The following is a 22,845-nucleotide window of genomic DNA, read 5'->3' as shown; positions in this document are numbered from 1 at the left end:
GCTTTGGATAAATTTGATTTTGTACTACCATCTACTTTTGAGTTTGACTTGTCTTTGATTGCAAAGCTGTGTGTGCTCAGTCCTGCCCCTTGGAGGTGGCATGAGCCGCCAAGTTTCTCTATCACCCTGAAATGGTTCTCGTTTGCTTTTTACACTGTTTCAAAGAACAGCTACGTGTAGTGCTCTACCTGTCCGTACTGTCCGGATCTATTCGCAAAAGTTATTGCAGTTTTATCTGAGTTTTGCATTTGTTTCCTGATGCGTGATGATGATGGACCTTCTGACGGGCGTTTCGGGCCGCACAGCCCTTTAGACTTGTGCAGCTCGGGGGTCTCGCTAGCGTTCTCCGCAGCAGCCGCTGCTGGGGGAGAGCCAAACTTTCGTCCCGGGAGGAACCGAAGGCCCGGGCGAGCTCTGCCGTTCGCCGGGGGCAGGTGCGGGGCGGGCGGGGCCGGACGGGTTAAGGCCGGCGGGGCGGGCCGGGGCGCGGAGCGGAGCGGGGCGGGCGAGCCCGCGGCGGCGCTGGCGCTGCTCCGCTCCGCTCCCGCCGGGGCTGCCGGTGAGTGCGGCCGGGGCGGGCAGGCTCAGCCCCTGCCACCGACTGCGGGGCCGGGGCGGCGGTGGGCAGGAACACTGTTACTGCGGGCTGGTCGAGCTCCGGGAGTCGGGCTGGCAAAACTTCTTCAGTTCTGTAAAACTCTCTGCGGCGGTAGCGGAGTCCGAGCCCGGCGGGGCAGCGCCGGTGCTGCCGCTCGGTCCCGGAGAGCCGCCGCGGTGTGTGCGGACACGGACCCGCGCGTTCAGAAACACACACGTGAGTTTCCGCGCGTTTGAGACTCCGTTTGCGCAGCCCTGGGTGCGAGGGGCCCTGCCCTGCTGAGGCACGGGCAGCTGGTACGGACCGCGGGCACCGGCAAAGGGTCCTGTGTTAAGTGGTTTTTTAATACGGTGCTATCTTAATCTGTGCAATACACCGAAAAAATGCGCTGCATTAGTTTGCATGGTACGTTCTTTCCCTTAAGGAAACAAAGTCGGGGCCGGAGGGAGAGGGAGACGAAGCAGTTTTGTACCCTTGTGTTTCCAGAGACCGTGTACTTACGTCTGCTCTCCTATCTGTGATGTGAGTCTAGAAGAAGACATTTCTTGTGGCAGACTGGTAAACTGTATTGCTGTAGCTTTGTTCTTTAAGATATGCTGAGTGTGTGATTTCTTGCATGTTCTTATGGTCTCCTAAAAGGTGCAGTAGAAAGCAGAACTCAATTCCAATTATATGATGCAAAATTTAATTTCACTAAGCTTATCTCTGTACTGAAAATTAAACTAAAAGCAGACAAATCAAAGAACCCCAGAAACCAAATCCACATAATCGTAAAGAAGCAGTAGTTCTTACCACCATGCAAAGCTGAGAGATGTATTAAGCTTTTTTTCAGAATGCTGGGTGAAAATTTCAGATAAGTTAGACTGGCTGTGTCCTTATCCTCCTGCGTTACACTGACCTTTTAGGAATGTGTTCCAGCATATGCTTTATGCTATCAGATAATGAAATAAAATCTCAGGAATATATGATTTGACACTGTAGGGAATGTATTTATCTTGGGTATTAAAGACTGACATATCTGAATTCCACTCTTATGCCATTAGACCAACTTCTATGTCTTGACCAAATATGTTTTAGAGTGTGCTATTTCTAACAATTCCACTGACACATTTGCCTGTGAACCCAGGCTCTGAATCTCTAAAAAGATCAGATGCAGTCAAGTGACTTGTTTTAAGCAGAAGTGGTGTGATTTAGTTAATCATTAGTATGTCCTGAAAATAAACAGTAAAAGTTGACTTGTTTGGGACTGTGCTGAAATAGTCTGTATCTGCATTCTGTAGGTTTTGTGAAAGAAAGCTGATTTTTTGATTGTTAAAATGGAGCTGGTAGTGATTAGTGAGAGGACCTGGAAGTTCTGCAGAAATGGGAAACTTACTTTTGAAGCAGAACAGGTATTTTCTTCTAGGCATGTTTCACAATGTATAGGCTGTTTGAATGACTTTTAAATACTTTAAATGCTGTGTCTGTTTCTGCATTATAGGATGACCTGCCAGCTCCTTCCAGAACCACACTTAAAGGAGACTAAATGAAGGCTTTGCAGCAAAGATTTTAGTTTGAACTCCATATATAGATCTAGTAAACCATAATTTCAGAAAGTCTTAAATTATCAAGTCTGAAGTCTAAACTTGTGGTAACTAGTGAGTTACTTGCTATCTGTCCCTAGCAAATTTATGCAATGTAGAAGAGCTTTCAGACAATTTAGTGCATTAGAGCAGCTTTGTACAAAAGGGATTTCAGGAGCTGGAGCCTGAGCTTTGTAATATCTTGGTGGAGGTGCCCCTGTATCTCTGTTTCACAGTTCAGTGTCAGCCTGCAGCAGTTTGCAGAGGAGCAGCACTGTCACTTACATGCACAGGGTGACACTTGTGTGCTCTAACAGTGATTTTTAAGCCTCTTATTAGACTGTGTGTACAGAGCTCTGTGGTTCGTGTCTGGTGGTACTACTTCCTCTCTCTGCAACTTTAAATATTTAGTCTTGAGGTTCTACATTTTTGGTAGGTTTAATACTTTTCTTGAGGCTCTCTATTTGTGCCATGTAGCACAGTCTTTTATGCAGGATGTATGATAAACAAAAACCTTAAATGTTTCCACCACAGATACTTAAGAGTTGCCAAAGAATCATCTTCATTCCTTTTGCCCCACTCCCTTCCCAGTCCAAAAGATGACACCACAGGAATGGACTATTGCTGGAAATATCCAGAACCTTGGTGGAAGTATGAGTTTGCTGTACTTTCCTTAAGTTAACATTATGTAGGTGAAACAGGCTTGGAGAGAAAATGGATATGGCACTTTGCTCTCCTTAGTCTAAAAGGTATTGAAGACCAAGGTAGTGGGATAATGCTACTTGGGAGTAATTGATTTGAGTTCAGAAAGTTATCTGAACTTGTAGATACTACAGTTAAAGAAAAAAAATAGAGCCAAACAAAACCACAAGTAGATTCCCTTACTAATAAGCACATTTTCTTGTTGAAAAACTTATTCATTTGGCCTCATGGTTTTTAGACATAACTTTTGTGTTTTTTTTCAATTTGTAAAGCTGCATTTAAAAATGTTTTTAAAAATTACATTCTCAGGTCCTTGAAGTGTATTACATACCATGCTGTTTCAAGTACAGGCAGTGCCTGCACAATTTCTGTAATAAACAAAATGTAAAACAGTTGCATTTCTGAGATAACTTGTCTCTGTAAAACTTATTAAATGAATGTTGGCTTCAATTATGTCTTCTAGTAGTACCAGATAAAAATAAAAAGCTTTAGTTTAGATATACTTGTATGCATAATTTTGTGCTCTTTATGTGCTTCCTTTCAGTTTGTTTATCTAAATTGATTTGGGTTATAATATCAATAAACTCTTAGAGACAATTGAAAGTGAACCAGAGCACTTACCTCACAAAACTCTTCCTTACAGTTACATATTAACATCTTTGGCTTCTGTTGTGGTACACACCCTTTTCTGCACTGGTATTTCTTTCTAAGCTGAGGTAACCTGGATGGGTTTCTTGGGTTACTGTGCAATCATTTGGTTGTGTTCTCCTCCGTGGCCATACATGTAGCAGGGTGTGGAGGGGAACAAGGAACCAATTCCCATTCTGAGCTGGTACTGCTGCTGTGTATACTCTGGCTGCCCAGCACCCTGGCTTTCTTCTGCCTATGCCTTCCTCTGAGAAATAAGGTGAGAGAGCTTTTCAGTAATGAGAACAAGAAGAAGCAGGGGTGGTTTATCCTGAAGAAGAGGACGGGACAGAGGGTGCCTGTGTCTGCCTGTGGCACAGGGTGCGGGCAGGCAAATGCTGTGCTGTGGGGGGCCCTGGCAGGGGCTGCACTGGCTGCAAACCTCCAGACACTCCTTTTGTGGTGCTCTATGAGAGCCATCTGCTGCTTGTAGGGTAGATTTAAAAAGCCAAAGGAATATGTGCAAGTAGGCAATTGCTGCTGATATTTCTCTGCAGTGACAGTCTGAATGTGAAGAGAGTATTTCACAGTATGCCACCTGTGCCTGTGATCAGTCATTGTGATAAACTCAGCTTTCTGCAGAGCAACTTTTATAATAAGTTTCAAAATCTCTTAGAGATCTGTATTTAATACCTGGTCTTTGCTAATGGAGAAGGGGAGACAGGAGGCAAAGTGCTCAGGCGGGGCTGGCAGCCTGCCTGCTTTGCAGGCTGAGCCTGGGCACAGCTTGCTCCTCTGCGCCATCTCACAGCCCTGCCCGGACTGTACTGGCTCTGTCATCTCTCCTGTTCCACTGTGGATCATTCTGGGTGTTGAACTGCCTGAAATTCTGCACAGAAATTCCTGTGCCAGCTCAGTAAACCAGGCTGGTGTTCTGCCTGGGCACACACCCCTCCCTCTCCCCTGAGATGGCTTGCTGCCCTGCTAAAGGGCTTCACTGCTATTGTTTTAGGCTCAGTTTTGCTCTCAGGGCCTTTCGGTCCATCTCTAAAGCTGGCGTGAATCCCTTTACTGTAGCTTTCTGTGCCACCCCGGGCCTGTCTGCTCCCCCCTCTTGCATCTATACAGAAACAGGGCAGAAGCCATCAAAGTCCTCCAAACTGACGCCAACCCTTCAATAAAATTGTAGCCAACATACTGAAACATCTTGGTTTTTAATGGACAAGGGAAGAGGCAGAAAACCATGGGGGTGTGCCTTGAATCACATTATGGCTTGCAGGGTAAATTTTATAATGACTTTATCATTAAAATACTATTTGTGTTTTCCTTCAGAAATGTTTGCATTAATAATGAGTAACTCAGAGCTGATTTACAGGCGATATTTACTTTTTAATCAAAGTTATTTAAAGCTAATTTTAATCACCGTTTCAATCAGCAAAATCCTTGACTTAAATAACTGATACTAAATGCCATTATAAATACAGATTTTCAGTGAATTTATTGAAGTAAACAAGATTCCAATTGAATAACAACCATTAAAGCATGCTAGCTTACAACTAGCCAAACCTTTTGTCGAAAATATTATCTAGGTGTTGTTTTATTTCACTAACTCTTTATTCAGTTAGCTAGTGTAATATATTCCTACATACTCATGCAAATTCTTGACTTTTATTTAAAGAACAGTGAAGAACATATTCTGACTTGGTAGGAGTTATACTGTCACAATTAAAGTATATACATCTGTCATTAAGACAAAGTTCAAGATGCATTGGGAAGAATTCTTGAAGTGCTTTCAAATGCTTTTGCATTTGAAAAAAATTTAGCTAAAATCCCAAATTCTTTGAGATTTTTTGGAAGAGAGGATTTTTCCCACTCAAAAAAGAGAAAAAGCTTGAATGTTTACTCAAGAGTGGTAGAGAAAAATGCAGTTCATAGTCCATCAGTTTGCGATCTTTGTGGCTACTGTTGGTTAAAATTAGGTAATTAAATAAGCTGAAATGAGGGAAAGAACCTTTTAGACAAGGGTATGTTTTTGGCACTTGACAAGTTTTGATATATTTGCCTGCAAGTAAAAGAGCAAGCTGTTAGCTCAACTCCCCTGTAGAATATGCAATATGTGATAACTGCTGGAGAGCTGCGTGATGGGACAGGAAACACCAAGTGATGTAGAACAGGTGACTAGAGATTGTTTGCTGTCCTTTCTCATTAAAAAACCCAATAATTATCAAGCTTGGGAGAGACAATTTCAAAGCAAATAAGGCAATTCTTCTTAAAGTGAGTAGCACAATGTGGGAGCTCTCTGCTGCAGACTCTGGATGACTCTCTTGCCTTTTTAAGTCTGGACTGAGAAGTTTAGCTGTTTTTCTACTAACTTTGGTATTTTGTCTGAGTACTTAAATTCTTGTGTACTTAATAAACAGATCTGAAATATATAATATCTAAGGATTATTTTTAATGAAGGGTTATATTTAAGGGTTATTTTTTTCTTCTTAAGTTTAAACCTGCCCTGATCAAGATAAGCATCTCTGATTTGGCTGCAGAAGAGAAGACCTGGAGAAGAAAGTCCTGCCAGGACATGTCACATGCCAAAAACTATGGGATATCCTATCCTGCATCTGGTGCCTGCTGTGGACTCTGAGGATTCAGCTGCATCGCTCTGACACAGCTGTACAGCTCCCCTGAGACCAGGCTCATTCTGCTGGGAGGACTTTGGATAAAGGTGTGAAGAACACCTTGCACTGTCTGCAAGGCCCCTGGTGTTGTAAGTGCTCTGTGCACTCAGGCTGGAGCAGGCAGCCAAGTGCTGCATCTTCATTTTGAAGGACTGGGATGTAAACTTGCTCCAGTTGAGCTTCTGCATTGGTGCAGCTTCCATTTGGAAATCTCCAGAGTCTGCCCTGTGACTCTGAGACCTCAGCTGGATGCTTTTCTACTCCTCCTCATCTTACCTCAATACCTCAAGACATCTCTTTCAAAATCATTTGTCATTTGAGCTCTGCTGTGTGACAGTAAGTGTTTGTAGTGTAATTATTTCAGTGGAGAATTATGGATGGGTGAATGTTTTTTTTTCTTTGGTTACTACTTCAAATAAGGATGGGACTTCATTAAGCTGAAGTATTTAGAATAAATTCATCATTGATATTTTGGATTTCTTTAAGCTTTTGAACAGATGAGATGCAAAAAGCATCTGTAGATTTCTTTACTCTCCTGTCACTGCAAGCAAGAGATTCATCTGTTGAGATGATTACACAGCAAGATACAACATGTTCAAAAAACCTTCCCTGTAATTTTCACAGTTTGGGGATTTATTTTTGTTTTTTGGGGTTTTTTTTCCCTTTTTCTTTTTTTTTTTTTTTTTTTTTTTTCCCTGCCATTCTTGCCCAAAATGCTGCTTCTATTTGCAGGCATTTCAGCTGTTCTGTAAAACCTTAATGTCAAGCTCAGTAAGTCCTTTGCTGCCTTGATGTGTTAGAGCAGAGGCTTCTCTGCTGGCAGGGTTCCCAGCACTTGGCTACTTGAGTAGCTGTTGTCTGCCACTCTTCAGGGACTTCTGGTCACTTACAGACTGAATTTGATTTTTGAGTAGTTCCTGGGTGAGAATGGGGAATGTCCTGACTGCCCAACTCCCCCTTGTTCCTGTGAACAGGGAGCAGTGGGCGCTGAATTCCAGTTGACTCACTGCAGTAGATCTGCATTGCTGAGGCTTTTTTATTTTTAGATGGAGGGATGCTCTGTAATGTTTCAGTGCAAGGGATGATTTACTTGTTTCCTTCCACTTCTTGTCCTTAATTAGCTGTTCTTAGTTCTATGTGCTTAAATTTGATGCTTTGAGTAATATAGACTTTTGTAAAAAAAGTGGCTGGCCAGGTTCTTGAGGGCAGTAAAATCGACAACAATGTCAAGTGGCCTGCTTTCACATTGACTATTAGGTGAGAATTAAGAAAAATAAAGGAAAAAAGGCTAAGGAACTAGTTCAGCAAAAATGGAATATTAAAAAATATAAATTTCCTGAAAATATTAATTATATAATAGTGTAATTTGATTTAAAATTACTGTAAATATTGCATGAAATAACACAGGTAGCATAACATAAATGACAAGAGATAGACCTTTTTAGTTCAAAGCTTAGAATGAACCTTTAATATAACAGTGGTGCATTAACCAGCCTGCTGGGGATTGTTTAATTTCCTTCCCACTCCCTGGGGAGATGAGATTTAACTGTAAAATAACCACAGGGTAATAACAGACTAAGTGAACCTCATGTTTATCTGACAACAATTTTAGCTGCAGAGATGGAAAGCCTATGCTTTTTAAAATCTTTTCGTCTTCTAGGTTTTTTTGCTGTTTGCCACGGTGTATAACATCTAGTTTGATTTAGATTTTGTGCCATGGCTGTGTTCCTGGGTTTTGCTAAAACTATACAATCTGTTAATGAGCTGTTAAAACCCTTCTGCAGATACTGACAGTGGATGTGAGGGCTGGTGATGATCAGATGCAAACTCTCCCTTCTGTACTATGAGACCCTGCATGGGGTCCAGCAGCCATGAGTAATTGCTGTCAGATCTCCTGTGTAAATTAGTGCAGGTTCAGTTTGGTTCATAAAAAAGGCAGTAAAATTGCCAAAGCAGCTGACATTGACCTCGCCCAGAGTAGCAGAAGTGTGATGTAATCTGGAACTTGGACTTGGACTCCCTCTCCATCATCAGGTTTAATAGCTGTGTCCAAAATAGTGCTGAGTGGGTATGAGAAATAAACCCCAGCAATGCTGTTCCTGGGGCTTGTTTTAACCTGTGGTTGGGAAGGGAGCTGGATTTTGGCTTTAAAGATAACTGGGCTGTGTGGTACTTGAGAGCCCAGTAAAATAATTCCTGGCTTTAGAATAGTCAAACATCTCGAAAATACTTTTCCCTTTTCAGCATGTTTACTTAAGTCCTCTATTAGTAAATAACAGATATGTGTTCAGAATATATATGCCTGTAGTATCTTATATACACACATTTTTTACATTTATTAATATATAATTGAAAAACAAAAGAGTTGTTTTCCATAATGGGCCTTTTATTGCTTAGTCAGTAAAGTGGAAGAGTTATGATTTGTGCTTCCCAACTGGCTACACTGAGAAATGGAAATAATGATGGGGCTGTGGCTCAAACATGGGATTTCACAGCAAGAATGGCTTGGCTGTTGCTCAGATTTTCTCCATGACCTCCAGAAAGTAATTTTTTAACTTCCAGTTTGTTGCTTGTACAGTATGACTGCTTGTGCAAAAGAACTTTGCTGGAATTTTTAAAGTAGGAAAATCTTTTAAAATTCCTGATTCAGCCAAGGACCATGCACTGTGGTCCTCCAGAATATCTTCCGTGTCAATCCTGTACAGCTTGAATTTTTACTTAAAGCCTCCACACCCTCTTGTCCCCCAGGAAGGAAGGTGTAGTGATTGAAGCAAGGACTATTAGCTGATTGTTAATCTTCCTTTTTCCCTTCCACCCTTCCTAGGATGCAGGGGCTTTAATCCAGGATGAACGAATGCTACTATGACAAGCGCATGGACTTTTTCTACAACAGGACAAAGACGGACACGGCGGATGAGTGGACAGGACCACAGCTCATTGGTGTTCTATGCTTTGGCACCTTTTTCTGCCTCTTCATTTTTATTTCAAATTCATTGGTCATAGCAGCTGTGGTGAAGAACAAGAGGTTTCATTTTCCCTTTTACTATCTTCTGGCCAACTTAGCAGCTGCTGACTTTTTTGCTGGAATTGCCTATGTTTTCTTGATGTTCAACACGGGCCCGGTGTCGAAGACGTTGACAGTTAACCGCTGGTTCCTGCGCCAGGGTCTCCTGGACACCAGCCTGACGGCGTCCCTGGTGAACCTCCTCGTCATCGCAGTGGAGCGCCACATGTCCATCATGCGCATGAAGATCCACAGCAATCTCACCAAGAAGAGAGTCACGTTCTTAATTATATCCATTTGGGCCATTGCTATTTTCATGGGTGCCGTTCCGACCCTGGGTTGGAACTGCCTGTGTGACATTACTGTCTGCTCATCCCTGGCACCCATTTACAGCAGAAGTTACCTGGTGTTCTGGAGTGTCTTAAACCTGGTTGTCTTCTTCATTATGGTGGTGGTTTACATAAGAATCTACATGTACGTCCAGAGGAAAACCAATGTCCTGTCCTCACACACTAGTGGGTCCATCAGTCGGAGGAGAACCCCTGTGAAGCTTATGAAGACTGTCATGACAGTTTTAGGTAAGAGACCACAAACCATGGTGGGCAAGGCTGGCAGTGCCAGTGAATTGGTTTGTGTTGGTTTGGTTCAGTTTTTATTTGAAACAAACCAACAAAAAGCTGTACAAAAATCACTCAGTCCTCCTAACACAAAGAAACCTCACTGAACTTTTAAGTGCTGGAGGCATCTAGACTTCTGTGTGCTTTAGACACTGAAAGAGCTGTTGCACTATGCAGAAACATGAGACAGAGGACTGGTCAACACATAGAAGAAAAGTGTAGGCACCTTGTTACAAAACACAAATTGTGAAGGTAAATGTTTTTGGCATTTGTTTGTTTTTTTGGGGTTTTTGTTTTTGTTTTCAGCAGGAAGATACAAAATCACTTTGGAGAAAGGCTTGTGAAGGTTTATAATTACCTAGTAGAACATTTTCAAAATAATGTTTTTTAATATTTGCACAAGGTCATGAACACTAATGTTGGATGTCAGTAGTTTTCTTCGCACATCTTCCTCTTGGCTGTTTCCTGGGCATAGAAACTTCTTCCCCCTGGAAATGCACCTTCTCTGGGGAAAGGAGAGAATGGCTGGTGGGTCTGCAACTTTGATAGAGGTTTGCTTTTCAAGGGAAGGATTCACCTTCATTCTGTGGATATTACATGGTGCAAAGTACTTCTAGATAATCATGGTAGAGTCTAGCCTTATATCTCTAAATCATAACATGAGATTTGCCTTGGGTTCTACCCTAAAGACACTGTTGATACTTGAGCAGCTCAGATCACTTCATCAGGGAATTGTGATGTAGTATACATTAAATTGGAGAGGAACAGACCAGGTGACTGATTCTTGGAACAAATACCAGCTGTAGCAGTCAATTTTCTCCAGAATTACTTGAATCTGAACAAGACGTGTCCTGGAAACCAAATATCATGCCAGCAGGGCTCCAGGTGGAGCTGGAGGTACACTGAGACATTTGTGAAGCTGGGCTCAGGTGGTGGTGGACTCTAACCCACAAATATGGCTTTACTGCTCTAACAGCTGTTTTGAGGTTGGATGAGCCAATGTAGCAGAACTGGAGCTTTTGGGAAAGCTGGTGGTCATGTATACCTGGGACACAGTTGTGTCATACTGCAGCATGGTAGAACTAGCAAGATTGGGGACAAAAGTGTAATTTTTCATGGAGATAGGACTTGCCAGAGTAGGAAGTTCAAGCTGAGGACACTTTCTTCCCCTTGAAGTTTTTGGGTGCTCTTTGCACAGTGTGGTACCTGATTTTATTGTTTTTTCCTGAAATTATAGTGCTATAGCACCTTTGTCTACCAAATGATGTCTTAAAGACCTTCATAAGCTGAAATCCATCAAACTTCACAGTGCCTGACTTTGTGAAAGAAAGCAGACTGGTAGTTCAAGCATGTAGAAGGTTCTCACTTATACTTCTGTGTCTTCTGTAGATGGTTTATCTGCTGCCAGAGCTTTTTCCTTCTAAATCATCCCCCAACTGTTATTTTTTGAGAGTAAATTTGGTGGTTGTTCCTGTCCCTCTGCCCTTGATTTGCAGGAACAAGATTTGATCTTTTGCCCCACCCAAGCTCTGGTGCAGTGAAACCTAAACCGTCCACCTGGAAGGAGAAAACCCCTGCAGAAAAACTCTGAATTGCTCCAACTCTGATCCTGCCCTAATGCATAGGGATGAGTAGACTGTAGTTAACTGCTGCATTGCAAACAGACAGAAAACAGCACTTTTAAAAAGCAGTTCTCTGAGCATTTCTGCTGAAGGCAGGACTGCACCCTGCAGCCAGTGTGGGGGTTGGAGGCACAGGGATGGCGGCTGCCATTCGCTCATCTCTCGTGGTCCTTTATGCTGTGGAAAGCCTTCAGTGTTCTCTGTGACCATGCTGCTCTGTGGAAAGAGACCCCACTTAAAATCTCATTTTGAACTTGGTATTTCTTTTCCTATGGAGTGGGGCCTAAGGACTATGGGTTGATTTGAAGTTCAGCATTAGCTTCCTCTTACAGCATATGGCTTTTCAGCCATGAAATTGAACTATAATTCAGGCAGAACATTTAATGTTATTGTGTGCTGGGAAAGGCAAATTTAACTTAGTCTGAGTGCTGCTTTAGAGATCATAATGTTGTTGTTGCTGGGTGTACAGTCTACTTCAAGCTCATGTGTTAGAGGAAATGTATCTTGACATGTTCTTTCATATCAGTTCTCCAAATTTTAACTCTGAGGGGCTTTTTATAACCATTTATTTCCAAGAATGAGAACTTAATTTTTTTAAATAGTTTGAAATGTGATCTCCTGGCCAAGTTATTCAAGCACTGTGTGCAAAATGCATTAAAAACCAAATAGCTTGTTTTCTGGACTTTCCAATTACCAAGAGACACCAAGTGGCCAAAGTGATTCTTCCAAAATTCTGGTTCTAACCTCTGATGCAAGAGCCTAGAGCTATATGCAGCACGTGGATTTTGCCCAAAGCAGTTATTTTTAATATTTTTTTCTGAAACATTTGAAAATGCTTTGGAGTACAGACCTGATAACTGTCTTAACTAAAAGCCCATTCCAAAATGCTGTGCTGGGTAATGCATAATAATTCCCATCATTCTTGTTCATGTGCTCTATTGGTTTCATGGGAGATTCAGGACAAAATCCTTCTCCTGTGCTGCTGTGTGGAAGGAGGCTGTGTGTAGCTGGGTACTGCTGGCATGCTGCTCCTCCCAGCTTCCTCCTGCTCCCTCCTTGGGAAGGCTGGGCTGTGGCTGGCTGCCCTCACAGCAAAACATCCCTGTCCTCTTTGGGTGTTCCCCTCCCATGGCCCTACAGCTGTGAGTTGGGGGGAATTGAGATTTTAGAGTCATTTCATGGATTCCTGGTGATCGCAGCTTCAGGTGGCTTTTTGCACCATCACTTAGGCTTGGAGGGTCCCTTCCAGAGGCTGGGAGTCAAGTCTCTGTCATCTGCACATTCCTGCCATAACCCCTAAAATAGTCCATCATGGTACAGGAGTAAGGCTTTCCCTTTGGCATGATGAACCACAGGTGTCATCTAGTTGAAACTGGAAGATGTGAAACCAAGAAAAAGGGGCCAAAATCCTCTTGAGCTGACTTTGTGGCATAATCCCAGCTCAGCCTGTGACTGTAGCTTTGAAGAAGAGTGGCTGCAGGTGTGAGGGTATGTGATTTTCAGATGGTTGTGCATGTGGTAGCTCCTCTGAACCTGGCAGTGAGATTCCTGCTGAAATAGCAGCTCTGGAGGGGATGATTTTCAGTTTCAGTGAATTTATAGTTTAATTGGTAACTTGCTGTTTTAACTTGGTCACACATGTGGCACTGGCATCTGGAACCTACTGCACTTTTTTTTTTCTCTCAGTGTTGGCATGCTCAGGAACAGCCTTGATGCGCAGGAGTTAGTGAAATGATGCTGTTGAAGCACCAGTAGTGCTTCCAGATCACAGGAATTACTTTTTAATCAGAGGTGATGTAATCTACAATAAATTCCATGGTTAAATCTAATGGAAAATTCTCAGACTAACCTTGAGGCATTGTGACATGTGATCTCCCATAATCTGGTGAAGAGACTCTGAGTTGTTCTAATCTATGTGGCAGTCAGGCTGTATTGCATGTCCCTTTTGTGAATTTTAATGAGTCCCAGAAGTTAAATTATTTTTGGAGTGTGGCACTTTGTCAGGGAGGGGAGCTCCTATGGGATAAATATTCTGCAAACAAGAAAATTGCTGAAGGGCTGAGACTAAGGTATATTTTTATGCTTAACCATGGTTCCCTTTGAAAGCTTGGTGGTAAAAATAACAAAATCTGAGCAAGGCTGCAGTCTGAGACGTGCCTCACTTTCATCTCTGTGGTGCTAAGAGGAAAAAGTGTTTTTGATGGAGTCAAAGCAGCCCCAAGAAAGCATTATCCAGTAACTTGGACACTGTCACTGCATTGCCCCGTTCTTGTTTTTGGTTGTGGGAAATGTGTGGAGACACACCTGCAGGTGTCTTTTATCTTTCTTTACTTTTGAAGCTGCAACCTTTTAGGGTTTTGATCATATAGATAGACAGGGATACATCCTATGAGTTCATGGACTACTTCTGCCTGTAATCTTGGGTTCTGTTTGAAGGAGAGATTTCTGTCTTTTGTTAAATGTGCCTTTTGGGGTCTTCCATAAAAGCATGGTTGCACATGGCATTCTTTATGGTAGAAGTGAGCAAAATGCTTTCAGCATCTGTTCTAAGGAAGGTTTGTCACCATCTCAGTTTCTGCATGGAGCTGGTGGATTGGCAGCTTTGCCAGTGACCCTTAGTAGTGCAAGCTCTGTGTCCAGAGCTGAGACACTTAACCAGGTATGGCATGGTCTGGGTTGTTGGGTTACTGCACTTGTTAAAACTGATGGGATTTGCTGGTGAACCCCAGGACAGCAATTCTGTGCTGTGTTTTCTCCATTGTAGATGATAAGAGAGAACTGGTGCCCTGCTCACAGCTGCTTACTCAGCATGCAGGGGCCAAACCAGTGCATAGTACAGAGACTGACCAGGGAAAACAAGCATTGTGGTAGCAGCACACAGCTCCCAGTGCCAGTGGGCAACAGAGGAATGTTACTGATGTTAACCAGTATCTCAAAACTAACACCATAAAATTAGTACTTAGTATCACAAAAATCTTAGTACAGCAGAGTAGAAAATTCAGTTTCTGCAGAAAATGGTCTCCTGCCTTTCTGTTCAGTGTTGTCTAGAGCAGAGTAAATCAGCTGAATTTTCTCTGTAGTCCAGGACACAAGTTTGCAGCAAGATCCACAATACCTTGTCCTGGATACATTTTTCAGCAATCCTAGTGCTTGCTAAATCACACAAATCCCCTTAACATACCATTATGGCCTGCCTGTCATGTGGGCAATGTCCAGTCCTGTCCTCAATGGGGAGAAGTGTCAGTGCTGCTGACCCCAGCCCGTGTGTGCAGCGTGGCTGGTGGGTGCCTGGGCTGCTGCTGGGCACTGCCTGGCTCCTGCTGTGAGCCAGGCTCCCTCCCACTGCTGGCTTCCACAGCTTGGATATATCAGCAGCTTTCCAAAGATGAGGTGGACTTGCTTGTTCTACCAAAATTGTTGAACAGATATCCACATCCCCAGAGAACTTTTAGGCATGCAGATCCTATTATTTGTTGATTTTTTTTTTTCTAAGCTCCAAAATGGGGAAACTCTGCTGTGATAAGTGGTTGGAATTTCCTCGGTGCATTGTTCAAACTGTGACTGCCGGGCAGAGTTGTAATTTTCTATTTCTGTACATCAGACAGCAATTGTGGCTTGTGCTAAGTTAGTATTATCATGCATATGGCTACTCCTTCCCTGGGCTCTGGGAGGGATCACGGGGTGCAGTGCAGCGGGGAGACCAAGGGGCAGATGGGGCAGCCCAGGGCCCCTCTCCAGCCTGTGGTAGCAGTGTTACCTCTGCTCATCCTCACTTACAGTGTGGGTGTGCAGGAACAAGGGAAGGTGCAAATGAACCTTCTCTATTATTGAACTGCCTTTGAGCCATTTTAATGCTTTCTTTGTGCTATGTTCAGTCTAAGATCTCTTCTACCTCATTCTCCCTTTAGTTTTCTTTTGCCTCTCTCGCAGAGTTTTCTCTTCCTCGAGCACTATGCACTTACTTCCTCATACCTTTTCTGCTTTGTTTTTGGGTTTTTTTTTTCCACCCGTGCATTTCTTTGCCGTGACTCCTACATCCTTCACTTCACCTTCACCAATTCATCGATTTGTTTCCTCCTCTCTTTTCCTGTGTAACTAATTTTTTTCCAGCAGCTGAATTACTGTGTCTCAGCACGCAGAGCCTGGGAGGGAGCAGTGGAAGGAGGTGGGCGAGGCTGTGACTGGGAGCCCACAGTGCTTGTGTGTTGTAGGGAGTGGCACATCCTACACTAGCTATGGGTTTTCCCCCCAGGACATGTGTAAATTATGTGACACCTGCCTCATTAATTGGCACTGCAGAGTCAGCCGTGGGGTGGCTTCTCTCTTTGGATCATATTATGGCAGTGGTGGAAGTGAATCACCTGGTATCTTCTCCTGCTGTACCTGAGAGAGATGAACAGAGGAAATGTGTTCCAGTGCCAGTTCTCTACTTTTAAATGCTCCAGAACTCTTGTTTATTTATCAGCATGGATAAATCACTGTTGTGATGACCTTTTCCTATGTGTGTTTGAATTGATGCTGCCAGCAGCTCAGATTCTTGCTCCCTGCAGTCTTCTGAGAGCTGCCCTGCCTCCTGCTCAGGGCTTGGCAGAGGAGCTGTAGCAGACACAATCTTGCTACTGTCATTAGAATTTCGTCTTCTCCTGCTTTTCTCATTTTTGTGTAGAATTTTGACAAAGTCAATAATCTTGTAAGATATTAAAAACTCCAAGACCCTAGAAGTTTGAAGTCAGATTTGGTTTTCTTTTTATTGTCTCCTATATTTCTAGGTGCCTTTGTTGTCTGCTGGACCCCTGGCCTGGTTGTCTTGTTGCTTGATGGACTGAACTGTACTGACTGTGGGATTCAGCATGTTAAAAGGTGGTTCCTTCTCCTGGCCCTGTTGAACTCTGTCATGAATCCAATAATTTATTCATACAAAGATGATGAGATGTGGGCTACTATGAAAAGGATGATTTGCTGCTCCTCTGAGGATAAGGGCCAGGAGAGACGCTCATCCCGGATCCCCTCAACAGTTCTCTGCAGGAGCATGGACATCTCGGGCCACTACATTGAAGATGGCATCATTCAAGGGACAATTTGTGGAAAAGGAGATCTTGGTGACAAAGGAAACTCCTGAGAAATGCAAGGGACTGACTTGGCTGGAAATGGAGAGGGGGAAGGGAGAGGTTTTGTAAGAGGAGATCGACTGGCAAAGCTAGTAAACAATATATCCACTTTGTTCCAGAGCCTCAACTCCAGTGTTAACAAAAGTTCTTATAAATAATTGCCTGATGGAAAAACACTTTGTAATGAAGAAAACTTTCTGTACTGCCATCGTTTTTGTCTTTCAAGTACATGAAATTGTTTTTTCATGTGAATGGAATAAATACCTCTCCGAGAATTCTTGTGCATGGAAACAAAAAGTAAGCAATGTAAAGAGAGCCTCCTTAAGCTCCTACAGAGAGAAGAAATCTGCCTGACTGTGCAGGTTTGGTATTCATTGAGTATTTATTCTTTGTATAGTTTCTGTGCATCTTGAGGAGGATTGCAGGCTTGGTTGGACAGAATTGTGGCCTGTTTTCTTGGTTTGTGAATTTCATGAAATAGTTCATGCTTACCTCTTCTCTTCCTCCTCATTATCTTGCTTTCAAAATAGGTAGTTTGATAGTTTATTAAAGCTATGCCAGAAACTTGGTTGTGATGGGAGACCCAGACCAGGTGTCAGTGTGTGTATGTCTGACCATGGACTGTCAGGATCTGAGAGTACAGAAAGCACAAAAACGATTATTTCTTCCATAGTGGTGTGAATACTGCAGGCAAAGACAGTGCACTTCCTGCTGCTGTTGTGTAGGCAGGCATTGAGGGTGGATTAGCTGAAAAGCATCGAGGCTGTGTTCATTATGCTCATTTTTTCCTTCCCTAGATAACATCAAATGGGTGTGTTTGCTCTTTACCTGCTGTACCATTGAGAGAAATGAGATCCAAACCTCTGGTTTACAAGGGAACTTTTAAGGCAAGTTTAAATACCCATATGTCCATGCTCAGTCAAGCTATTTAAAATAGAAATTAATTTACAGGCAAAAAAAACCTGAAATCAATTTAAGCCCCTACCATAGTATAGTATGCATTGATTGTCAGGTCTTGTCTGGACCACATTTAACCTCTGATTTGCAGGCAGATCTTACTGGAACAGGTTCTCGAGGAAGGGGCCATGAAACAGCGAGCCATGGAAGGCTTTCAGCATCATGACTGATCAAATCTAATGCTGATGCAGCCACAGCCCAAACAGCTGGAGTTCTGACTTATGGACTACACTCTAACAGAGGGCCCAGCAATACGAAGCTCTAGGGTAAACTTCTTCTGTTTCCCCTTTTAAATTAAAAACTGGATTGTAGATTTCTCAGTACTCTAAAAGGCTTATTCATGCTGTCTGGTTTCAACAACAATGAACTCCCTGTTGCCATTTTAACTTCAAGAGGAGTTTCCTGTGCTGTCTCCTATAGAAAGTCTGATCCCTAGTATCAAGGCAGGTTACCCCAACCAGAGGTCACTTGGAAAAGTTCTGGAAGTTTTGGCCATTTAGAATTATCACAGGAAAACATGAAAAGCCAACACCAAGGACATATTTTATGAAGCTGAAAGATAAAGTTCAGCTGCAGTTTGGACAAATTCTTCCTTTAGTGCCTCTTGCATATGGATATCTGGACTGTGTTGGTCAAAACAGAACCAGCCCTTGGCTCAGAGGCTGAGCAGGGGATTTGCAGAATGCACTGGGGGACTTCACAGCAGCCCTTAGTGTATCTTGCAAACACAGTAAGGCCCTCTTCAGAGAGCTCTCCCGTAACATGCTCATCCCATCCCATCTTGTAGGGATGTGGTCCAGTATTCAAGGTAGAGGCTGTATTTGAGCAATGCTAAAAATGTTTACACATTTTTTGCTATTATAATGCAATTTTTTGTGCAACTACTACTTCACTGCTTTGGTGTTCTGAAAAGCGTGTAAAGTGGTGCTTTATGGAGGTGGTGGTGTGGTGGGTTGAGCCTGGCTGGAGACCAGGTGCCTACCAAAGCTGCTCCATCACTCCTCTCCTCAGCTGGACAGGGGAGAGAAAATGAAACAAAAGGCTCATTGGTCAAGATAAGGACAGGGAGAGATTGATCACCAATTATAGACTTGACTTGGAGAAAAATTAAGTTATTACCAATCACATCAGGGTAGGATAATGGGAAATAAACCCAGATCTTAATATTTTCCTCCCATTCTGTGTTTTTCTTGGGCTTAGCTTTACTCCTGATTTTCTCTATCTCCATTCCACAGTGGTACAGGGGGACGGGGAACGTGGTTGGTTCATCAGCCATTGCCACTCCTTCCTCCTCATGGTGAGGTTTCCTCAAACTCTTCCCCTCTCCTTTATGGGGTCCTTCCCACAGGAGAGTTTTCCTCAAATTTCTCCAACAGCATGGGTCCCCCATGGGGTCACTAGGCAGCAGACCTGCTCCATGGGCTTTCCATGTGCTCACAGCCTCCTTTGGGCATTCCCCTTCCCCGGCATGGGATCCTCCCCAGGCTGCAGGTAGATCTCTGCTCCACCATGGGCCTCCATGACTGCAGGGGAAGCTCAGCTCTGGCACCTGGGGCACCTCCTGCCCACCTCAGTGTTGGCACAGTTGTTTCTCTCACAAATTCTCACTCTCCTCTTCAGCTGCAGCTGCACAGATTTTTCTTCATCCATCTTAAATATGTTATCCCAGATCTGCTGCCACTGTTGCTGATGGACTCAGTTTTGGACAGGGCTGGGTCTGCCTTGGAGCCAGCTGGCATTGGCTCTGTCAGACATAGGGAAGTTTCTGGTGTCTTCCCACAGAAGCCACCCCTGTTTCCCCTGCCCCGTGCCACTACAAAAGCCTTGCCTTGCAAAGGCCCAGCATGCAGGCACCCCGTCCCCACAGCTGCTGCAGTGCACGGTTTGTCTGAACTAGGCTGAAGCTCTGTATGCAAACCTCATAGAAAATAAAATGGTTCTTCAGAATGAAAGTCTTGTTTTGCCTCCTGTTTGAATGGTGATTGAACAACGATGGGGAAGTGTTGTTTCATGTTTCTGTGGGTCCAGGGCGGGGGTGGGGGTTGATTTAATAAAATTTTCCTATTTACTAGCAAAACCAGCCAATGTTTTGCTTGGTTGAATCACTCCCTGATGAGAGCTTGGATGAAGATCTTGAGCATCTGCAGCAGGGGAAAAAACATTAGGTCTCTCCTGCAGAGGTTGGGATTTAGGATACAAAATAACTACCTGTGGATGATATTTCCAGGTCAGCAGGAAAAGATGACTTCTGTGAAGGTAAAGGACTTAGGTTTTTTTTACAGCACCTCATCCAGTGAACTCCTGGTCTGGCTTAAGGTCTGAGGGGTGTTACCAGTCATTCTGCTACAAGTAAGTGGGAGGGTTTGAGGTCTCTTATCCTTTCTGTTGTCTAATTAAAAAAAAAAAAAAAAAGAAAACAAAAAAGGAAAAAAAAAAAAAAAAGAAAACCCCAAAAGCCTGCATGCAAACTGGTACTTGGAGAATGGTACTATCTGCAGTGACATGCCTTTTGTTGCTGCAGAATTCTTTCCTTGGAGCTGCTACCTCATGGTCTACTGCTATAAATTTCAATGTGACATGACTGGAAAAGGAAACTGATGTTGCATCAAACTTTCCTATGACCAGCTACAGCACAGGCTGTGTAATGTTTCCAGTATCAAACTGTCTAAACATCTACCTACTCACAGGGCAGGGAATTCCTTATTAACTCCATAAACATTTGTCAGAATAGTTTGTCTCAAGGAAACCATTAAAGCACTATTTATACTTGAGTAGGAAAAAAAAAAATTAAAATAATGAAAGGCAGTTGGTGAAGGCAAGTTCCTTGGAGTTCCCTTGCTTCCCTTTTCACTAATACCCCAAAATATCTGTATCAGTTGACTTGTGCCTGCTTCTATTCATATAAGTACATTCTGCTGGGGAAGGCTTTAGGGTGAACACTCACAAATAACCCAGGGACATTAGTTCATAGAAGGCAGAGGAAGGAAAGGGGAGAGTTACCATTAAGTCAGATAATTATGAGATTCTGCATGCTCCTGGTGGTGCTGGAGGTCTTTCTGCATTTGAGAGCTGCTGTATTGCAGTAAGTAGCAAGCAGATACTTCTAAGACAACATTTTCATGGCAATTATGGTTTGAAAACCTTTGTGATATTCTCCTCTTCTTTTCTCTCTCCAGCTCCCAAACCAAAGTTGCTTTTCCAGTTGATCATAGGGTCCAGGAAGAAATGCTCCAAGGCTTTTCCCAGGGCAAAGATGTATGGTCTGTCCTCTGTGATTTGCTCTCCCATAAAGCCTGTGTGGTCACAATCATTAGAGATGCTTTTCAGAGAACTATTATTAAAAGTTGGGAACAATGAGGTTTTATTTTACATGATCGATCTTTTGGATCTTTCTGGATAAGCAGCTAGACTGATCATTGTTTAATAGCTGTGTGCGTGGGAGAGAAGTTTCCCTGATATCTGTGCTGTCAGTTTGACCTAGGTGGTGTGGGTGATGAGTCCCTCTGGGACAGCAGCCAGATTCCTAAAGCTTGAGTGCCTCTAGAGCACGACCCTTCCACTACTTTGGGGCTGCTCTACCGTGACTATTTTTCCCTCTGCATAGTTTTTTTGTGAGCTTTTATTTTTTTTTTCAGTAATTCCTGCAGACTGGTGAAATACATCTGTATTTGTGCATGTGGCAGCTTGTGCATGTATTTGAACTGCAATAATTACTGCAGCTATATGATGGTGCCTTTCTCTGATCAGATATTTATTTATATCTATTTTTCCCTTAAAACTCTCTTCCAAGTAGCAGTGAAATATAGGAGCAATACTTCTGATGTGATTCTTTCGCAGTTTCAGTGAACTCTACATGAAGGTTCTAAACTACTGGTTAACAGAAGATGATAGAGGAAGGGTCCTTTTGAGCTTGTAATATTTCTCAAGCTTTTTCCCTATGGTTCTGGCCACAGGCCACTATCCAAACAGATGCAGGTCAGGATCAGCCTTTGGTCCTGCCCAAAGCAATGGCTGCTTGCAAGACTAGAGCCAAGAAAAGAAATTATATGGAGATGTTAAAAAGAAGCAGGCAGGGACATTCTGTTATTCATCCCAGCCTATAATTCTAATTAAATCACTTGAAAGACATGATCCCACTTTCCCCCTTGCACCACTCCTACTTATGCTGGCACAGCCATTTTTGTGAGATCATATTGTGAACTGTAGTAGGTCTGAAAAACAACCCCTGGATGTCACATTTTGCTAGTAACTACAGAAGATTTTTTATTTGTCATGAGCCAGCAGCTGCATTATTTCCTCTGCTTGCTGTGTGGAGTGACACAGATTTTTTTTTTCTAGAAATCTTTGTAAAACACAGTCCCCCTTAAATGCTATACTCTGCAGTGACTAGGCATGCTTCTATCAGGGGAAAAAAAAATCCATCTGGAAATGAGGAATTAGGTCATGATAGTTCCTCCCCACCCACAAGGTCTTTTGGAAGACAAGGAATTTAGACTCATATGCTTTCAGCCTTTATTCAAAACATCCTGCTTATCTTTCAAGTGCCATTTGGTCCCTGGCTTCTTTTGTACACATTTTTATAGTATTGAGAGTGTTTTTTTGTCAAAGCAGGCAAAATCATCTGTTTTCTTCCAACCCACTTAGAAGTGCTACTTTGCAGCTCACAGATACGCTGTTGTGAATTGTTTTGTACATGCATCCACGCACCTCCTCACATGTGAGCTGAAGTGAATTAACATTTAAACTACCCTCTGCTGTACTTACCACACACAACTGTGTTAGGGACAGCTTTCTTTTCTGAATTAACCTTTACTAAAATCCCATTTGTGCACTTCAAATTCTGGTATATGGCTCTGTAACAACATCAACATGAAGATTAAGAAAAATACAATTCACTTGTTAATCTGTTTTCAACAATAGCTGTATTTTCACTTAAATGTTAAATTCACTAAAATCATAGACATGGCCAAACTTCCCTAAAAAAACCCAAAAGAAAGAAACAAAAACTCCCATTAAAAAGACTATGGCAAGCAAAAAACCCACACCAAACCCAACATTATGCATGTCTGTAGGCCACAAGTAAGTCAGCACTCTTACCATCCCTGACCTTTAGTTTCCCTGACTTGCTTTGAGATATATGAAAATAAGGAGTTCTTGTTTCTGAGAACAAGTAATTGCTTAGGGGTTTGGTATGTGATCTCCTGAGGATGTGCTTCTTATCTAGACAGGTTCTTTAGCTTTCCTCCTAAAGCTTCTGTGGAAGGTGGTGGGATAGTGGCCTGGGAGCATTGTTATCTCACCCATTATTGCATTTCATATGTGTAATAGTTAAGAATATTTATCTACTATGTTGTCCCTAAATGTTAAGATTCATTT

The 22,845-nt window shown here is 42.8% G+C and overlaps 1 protein-coding gene across 3 annotated transcripts; it reads left to right on the top strand.

Moving 5' to 3' along the window:
• Positions 1 to 493: 493 nt before the first annotated feature.
• LPAR3 (lysophosphatidic acid receptor 3) lies at positions 494 to 19,421 on the top strand. Of its 3 annotated transcripts, none has more exons than XM_032749876.3 (4): positions 494 to 559; positions 5,984 to 6,497; positions 8,986 to 9,743; positions 16,174 to 19,421. In XM_032749876.3, the coding sequence occupies exons 3-4, from the start codon at positions 9,008 to 9,010 to the stop codon at positions 16,521 to 16,523; spliced, it is 1,086 nt and encodes a 361-aa protein (XP_032605767.2). In that variant the 5' UTR covers positions 494 to 559; positions 5,984 to 6,497; positions 8,986 to 9,007; the 3' UTR covers positions 16,524 to 19,421. The 3 variants fall into 3 exon arrangements, with proteins under 3 accessions (XP_032605767.2, XP_072788924.1, XP_002186925.2); XM_002186889.5 differs by having other exon boundaries at positions 512 to 814; XM_072932823.1 differs by lacking the exon at positions 5,984 to 6,497 and having other exon boundaries at positions 511 to 814.
• The last annotated feature ends 3,424 nt before the right edge of the window (positions 19,422 to 22,845 follow it).

This window comes from Taeniopygia guttata, chromosome 8, assembly GCF_048771995.1.
Source record: "Taeniopygia guttata chromosome 8, bTaeGut7.mat, whole genome shotgun sequence".
Taxonomy (NCBI): domain Eukaryota; kingdom Metazoa; phylum Chordata; class Aves; order Passeriformes; family Estrildidae; genus Taeniopygia; species Taeniopygia guttata.
The sequence above is the reverse complement of the archived record's forward strand: the minus strand, read 5'-3'. Positions and strand labels throughout refer to the sequence as shown.